This window comes from Cherax quadricarinatus, chromosome 45 (assembly GCF_038502225.1).
Source record: "Cherax quadricarinatus isolate ZL_2023a chromosome 45, ASM3850222v1, whole genome shotgun sequence".
NCBI lineage: Eukaryota > Metazoa > Arthropoda > Malacostraca > Decapoda > Parastacidae > Cherax > Cherax quadricarinatus.
Genome location: NC_091336.1, coordinates 29,428,677 through 29,435,689, shown reverse-complemented (window position 1 = coordinate 29,435,689; position 7,013 = coordinate 29,428,677). Strand labels below are relative to the sequence as shown.

Sequence of the window (7,013 nt, the reverse complement as noted above, 5' to 3'; positions counted from 1 at the left end):
TAATATGTTTTATGGTACAAAGAAAGAAGTCTTCATAACTTTTTTTTTTTTTTGTAGATGAATGAAGCCAGTGTGTGGCGAAACGTTTCCTCAATAAAGATACCCAAGTGTTGCACATGTGTCTAATTTATCATAATTTTTTTTGCACTGCACACCCATGGTATGAGAAAATGGAAGGAATTATTACCCAATGGCTATTTACCAAAAAGTCAAACAATGTCCCTGAATAAACTGTATAAAACTCATAATGATCAGCTCATAAATAATGGTACATTATCATTAGATATGCCAAAAAATGTATTTTCTAGATAAAGAAATGCATTGAGCCTTAATATACAGTGGGTAAAAATACTCATGGTGCATTTATACGTTTATTGAGAGTAGAACTGGTTGTATGGACAATATTCCTGAAGTTCCATGAAGATCCCTTCATCCTGAAGTTCTCTGGCAGCCGGCCAATCATGACGATCCATCCCAATCAAACTGAAAAGAAAGAAATAAATGCTCAAAATCCTATTCCCAGAGATTATGTTCACTGATACATGTAACTGCACACATGTATATTTATATGCAAAAAAATATATAAATACACCAAAAATTCACATGAATTACGTACCTTTGACTAGGAGTAGGTGGACATAGATGATTATCTAATGTCCTCCAGGCTCGTAGGACGTGTCCATCCCCCTTTTCCTCTTCTTGTATTTTGGGGTCCGTGCTGCCTGCATGTTCTTGTCCATTGATTCAAGCTGTCTTTGAGTCAATGCTAAACGTCCATAGCCAAGTGGTATGTCTAGACAGCTCCTCACATATCCACTATTGTACTCTGCAACAGCATGGCTGACCGAGAAATCAGCTTGCCACTTGGTTCGAAATAGTGCTTTACTGCAGTAGGACCATATGCGCTGATGCAGACTTTCATTAGGGTTTTGAGTTCTGCCTTTTAGACAACGCTGCATCATTTTATCTATTGTTAGGTCTTGGTAAATATTATATACCTCTTCCATGTATGCAGGTTCGAGCTGGAACTGTACTTTCATTGTAGTGTGAGATGGTGGTGGGAGGTTTGCTGCTATTGCTTTCTGGTAGAAACACCAGGAATCATCACCTGTTGGGCAAAGGTGATGCTGTGGCTTCTCGTCACTTGAGGAACAATGGAAGAAGCTTGCAAGGATACCATTCCTCATGCTTGCAACATCAGTCCCAACATTCTCTCTCAGGTTCTTCTGAAAGTAATATGCCAACTTTTCGATGATGAAGTCTGTCAGAACGCCTTTTTTCTTCATGGCATACTGCTTCCTCTTCTTACCAGTTTTCAATTCTTTATCAACATAATGTGATTGGACAACATTTGTTAGTCTATTCTTGAGACGTTTAACATAGTGATTGATACATTCCTCTTTGTCAACTTTTACACCTGGATATGGACCTTCACCATCCTTGAGATCAACAATGGCTTTATATGTGTTACTATCGCCATCACTCACTATAGTTTTGTATCTCAATTTATTTTCAAGGGATCGCTGCCACATCATTACTGCTGCTTCACTTTCCATCTTTGCAGATGTTCCTGAATAGTTTTTGTGGCACTGAGGTTTATGTCCTTCTACCAGTTCTTCATATTTTGCATCAGATATTATCTTTTTATTCCAACAACTTTTGTGAAAGGAACACATACTACAAAACTTGCACAAAACCTGATAATCAATCACTAATTTTGTTAAGGCATCAATAATAACACCAATGCCTATGTTTGAGTGATGTCCCCTTGTGTGCCATGTTCCATCATAAGTCACATCAATGTCAAGAATTCCATTGTCATCTGGTACAATGTTCTGTTTGGCATATTCCTGAACAATAATGTCCTTAGATTCAGCAAGTATTTCCTTACATGACTCAATAGATTTTTCTGTTATCATTGTAGTATACTTATTATAAGCAACTTGAGTGATATGTGGGAAATTGCACATTGCATTTCTACGAATAAATGAACAGTACCCACGACCTGCTAACATTTCCCCATACACCATCCTGCCAGTTAATTCATTCAGTATTTTATACGAACCTGGTTTTTCCCCCAACTGATATCCACACTCAGGACACATTACACAAGCAACTGTCTCTAGATGTTGTTCATAATATGTAACCTCCATTTTTCCAGAAAAACACTGCATACAAATTATTTGCTTTAAGATATCATGTATTTTACTATATTCCATTATCATCAATTTCTTTTCACTAACTACAGGATTCATCTTACGAAATAATGACACTCTCTTTATGGCACTTGAAGCCCCAGCAGGTGCAGGTGTTGACTCCCCAGCAGGTGCAGGTGTTGATACCCCAGCAGGTGCAGGTGTTGACTCCCCAGCAGGTGCAGGTGTTGACACCCCAGCAGGTGCAGGTGTTGACACCCCAGCAGGTGCAGGTGTTGACTCCCCAGCAGGTGCAGGTGTTGAGTCCCCAGCAGGTGCAGGTGTTGACACCCCAGCAGGTGCAGGTGTTGACTCCCCAGCAGGTGCAGGTGTTGACACCCCAGCAGGTGCAGGTGTTGACACCCCAGCAGGTGCAGGTGTTGACACTGAAATATCATTAGCAACACTTGTATGAATATCAGTGGTGGCCATGGAACTGGTGGCCACATCTAGGGTGGCTCTGGAGGTCCTGGCCACAGAAGATGTGGTCATATGAGATGAAGTGGCCATGGAGGTGCTGGTGGCCACATATGGGGTGGCAGTGTAGGTGCTGGTCACAGGAGATGTGATCACATATGGAGCACCTCTTTTAGTCTTCGATCCTTTGGGTCGGCCAACTGAACGTCGTGTGGCCACAGGTACGTCATCTCGTTTACGCTTTCTCGATCCTATGGGTTGACAACTTGAACGTGGGGTGGCCACATATGGGGTGGTGGTGTAGGTGCTGGCCACATATGGGGTCGTGGTGTAGGTGCTGGCCACATATGGGGTCGTGGTGTAGGTGCTGGCCACATATGGGGTGGTGGTGTAGGTGCTGGCCACATATGGGGTGGTGGTGTAGGTGCTGGCCACATATGGGGTCGTGGTGTAGGTGCTGGCCACATATGGGGTGGTGGTGTAGGTGCTGGCCACAGATGTGATCACATATGGAGCACCTCTTTTAGTCTTCGATCCTTTGGGTCGGCCAACTGGACGTCGTATGGCCACAGGCTTTCCCGATCCTTTGGGTCGGCCACGTGAACGTGGGGTGGCCACAACTGGAGTGGCCGTGGAGGTAGTGGTCGTTGAGGTAGTAGTCGTGCAGATGGTCGTGGAGGTGGCCGTGGAAGTAGTTATCGTAGAGGTAGTAGCCGTGGAGGTGGCCATGGAAGTAGCAATGGAGGTGCTGGCCACATTTGCGGTGCTCATATATTTTTCCTTCCCTTGTTTTAAAGTTGAAATATCCAATAGTTGAACACCAATGAACCTTGAATGGTATTGAGAGAAGTGTGGTAGCTGTGTTGGGTCAAACACTCCCATTTTCTTTCTTTCTTTAGCCTTTAGCATGTTCTGTATCTGTTTCCTCCTCTTCCTGCTCATGCTCTTGACATACCGTTTCGTTTTCCTCCCAGGCATCGTGTACAAAAAAAACAAATGTATACAACAGAAGGCGAAAAGTGACGTCCCAAGGTCAGAAAGCTATCAGACCACCTTGTATTAACATGGCGCTGAGTGTGAGGAGGCGCGTAAATACCATAGGTATTGAGCTGCTTCGTGGGGCGATTTCACCCTCTTCAGTGCAAGTCTTACTCCCAACAATCATTAGGGAGACCTATGGAATCCAGGACGATGAGGTGTATGGTGTAGCCCTGAATGGGGCTTATAGAATCTTCGTCAAACTGAATTCTACGTCCGTGTATGAGTCTTTGGTGACGAGGTTCCAAGACGTGAGTCTTGACGCTACTCCAGCTGTGAAGGTGCGTTTGATCGACGTATCTCGCCACTTTACGTGGGTTAAGATACGTAATGTCCCTTTTGAGGCAGATGAGGCTGACATAAGGAGTGTTTTTGAGACATATGGAACCGTACATCTGGCACAAAAGGGCAAGTGGACGGCAGGTGCTTACATGGGACGTCCGGAGGGTACCTTTTCCCTGAAGATGACTCTGAGACATCCCATACCGTCTTACGTCGTGTTGGAGGACTTCAGGACGCAAGTTATGGTATCGTATGCCGGACAGAGACGTACGTGCAGAATATGTGGGGCGTACGACCATATGGCGGCAGAGTGCGTGAAGCTGAGGAGGGCGCCAGCGCAAACTGGTGAAGCACCAGTTACCAGCGTGATAGCTGTTGAGAGCCCAGTGCGCAAGCCAGGGCCTGGGCGCTTGTGGAGTGAAGAGGTGGAGGATTCCAAAGAGGAGAATGGCATGTGTGAGGTAAGCTGTGATGTAAAAGGATCTGTTACTACTCACAGGAAAAGTACAGAAGTGCAAGTGCAGGAGGAGGTGCAGGCTCTAGAGGAAGAGCTTCAGGAAGTGTTAAGGACATTGACACCGCCTGCAGTGGACGTTGTTCCTGAGCTGGTGAGAGACACGGCGGTGCCTGTAGAGGAATGTAAGGATAAAAAACATAGCAGGGTTGACGGGCCAACTAGTAAGAGAGAGTTGTCGCCGTGTGCTGTGGTACGGGGCGTGGTGGAGGTAGAGGTTCATCGTGAGGGAACCTCTGAAGATAACATGGAAGTGGAGGGCATCACGAGGAAGAGAGCGGCGGCGTCAGACTCAGATGATGTCCTGACGCCGGCGCAGAGGTCTGGGAGGAAGGAAGAGCAATGTCGAAGCAGTCACGATAAGAGGCATCGCAAAAAAGGGGGAGGGGTTGATGGTGTGAAGCCTTGTGCTGGCTCTGGGGCAGGAGGCCCTGGGATGAATGAAGAGAGGAGGAAGGGTTGGAAACTATAAAGAGGCCTTAGGTGTATGACTGTGAACGTTAATGGACTGTGTAATAGTGTGAAGAAGGAATGGTTTCGAATGTTTCTGTATAAATATAGGGTGGATGTAGTGTTCCTGCAAGAACACAATTTCAAGGAGGGAAGAGTGCTCGAGGTGGAGGGGTTTCAGGTCATGACTCTGCCATCTGCACGTCTGAAAGGTGGTGTGGGTATATTGATCAGGGAGGCAAGCCCGTTTGTGTTGCTAAGAAGTGAGGGGGGGGGAGGGGGAAGAGTATTGCGCGTGGATGGGTGGTGGATGGGACAGCGGGTATCCTTTGTATGTGTGTATGCACCAGCGGAAAATGATGTGAGGGTAAAAAGGGATTTTGTATGTGAAGAACTAGTTTTCTTCTTCCGTGGTTTACCTGCAGTGGCCATCGTTGGTGGCGACTGGAACTGCGTTATTAGGAGGGCTGACGTGGAACCAAAAGGGGCGGGGCACGTGTCGGCGGCCTTGCGAGATCTTTTGAGGGATATTCAGTTGCGGGATGCGGTTGGAGGAGGGGCGTGGGAGGTAGAGCACACTTTTGTAAGACGGGGTTACGCTGCTAGGTTGGATAGGCTGTATATATCTCAAGGGGTTGGGTTGACATTTTTCCGTACAATAGAAGTAGCTTATTCGGATCATCGGGCGGTAGTAGCAGAGGTGGCGTGGGAGTCACTAGCAGGTATATCTAGGGGATATTGGAAATTAAATACAAGTGTGTTAGGTGATGAGGAGGGGATAGAGGGATTTGCGACGCTGTGGGGGGGGTTACGTGCAGAGATAAAAGGGGTAGAGGATGTGGTGATGTGGTGGGATGGTGTGGCTAAAGAACGGATTAAGCAATATTACGTAAAGGAAGGGAAACGTATCAATTCTTTAAAATATGGGCTTGCTAACTATTTGGAGGATAGATTACGGGGTTGTTATGCGAGGGGGGCGGTGGCGGGCACTTATCCAATGGATGAAATTATGGCAATTAAAGGGAGGCTGCGTGAGGTACAGGATGAGAGGTTCCAAGCGGTGAGGGTACAGGCGGGGGTGGAAGAGGTGTTATGGGGCGATAGACCTTCATCGTGCGTATTGCGTAGGCAGAAACAAAGACAGCAGGCAATGACTATTCCATGGTTGGAGGTTCATGAATCGATAGGAGGGTACAGGGAGGGGCAGGTCATACAAGCTACGGAAGGAATGGGGGCGTTTGCTGACAAGTGGTATGAGAAGTACTGGCAACGAGAAGGGGTAGAGGATGGGGTTTTAGAACAGGTGTGTGGGAGTGTGGTATGTCAGTTGCGTAACAGTGATAGGGAAGCACTGGGTGGGGAAATAACTGAGGGGGAAATATGGAGGGCTTTAAGTGGAATGCGAAAGGGCAAAGCACCGGGACTTGATGGACTCCCGGCAGAATTTTATCAGCAGCATTGGGAATTATTGAGGCATTTTCTGGTTAGGTTATTAAATTGCATGAAGGAGAGAGGTGAGCTGGGTGAGAAGCAGGCAACGGCTGTCGTTGTATTGGTACCGAAGGGTAAGGGGCAGCATACGCTTCGGGATTATCGGGCGATCTCGTTGTTATGCGCAGATTATAAATTGTTTGCGAAGATTTTGGGAAATCGGGTCAAGTGTGTGGTAGGGCGGGTAGTATCAAAAACTCAGTTTGGTTTGCCAGGGAGGTCTATGGTGGAGGGGCATGGGTTACTTAGGGATTTCGTGGAGGCAAAAGGGGGGGGGAGGGAGGGAGGTTTGGTGGCGCTCGATTGGCAAGGGGCATACGATAGAGTGGATCGGAAAGCATTGAAAGCCATCCTCAGGGGTCAGGGGTTTGGGGAAGAAATAGTGGGCTGGGTTGAGGCGTTGTATGGAGGTGCAATGGCGAGGGTACAGATTAATGGTCGATTGGGTGGGAAGATTGTAATGGGTAGGGGACTTAGGCAGGGGTGTCCTATGTCACAATTATTGTTTGCGTGCGTACAGGACCCCTTTTATAGATTGATGGAGCAGCGTATGGGTCACGTAGAGGGACCAGGGTGTGAGGTTGCGAGGGTTTGGCCAGTTTTAATTGGGTATGTGGATGATACAA

The 7,013-nt window shown here is 46.9% G+C and overlaps 1 protein-coding gene across 1 annotated transcript; it reads right to left on the bottom strand.

Moving 5' to 3' along the window:
• Positions 1 to 358: 358 nt before the first annotated feature.
• LOC128694796 (uncharacterized) lies at positions 359 to 3,655 on the bottom strand. The gene is made up of 2 exons (XM_053785102.2): positions 617 to 3,655; positions 359 to 483 (listed from the first exon to the last, which is right to left on the bottom strand). Exon 1 carries the CDS (start codon positions 3,588 to 3,590, stop codon positions 651 to 653), a length of 2,940 nt encoding a protein of 979 aa, XP_053641077.2. The 5' UTR covers positions 3,591 to 3,655; the 3' UTR covers positions 359 to 483; positions 617 to 650.
• Between the last annotated feature and the right edge of the window lie 3,358 nt (positions 3,656 to 7,013).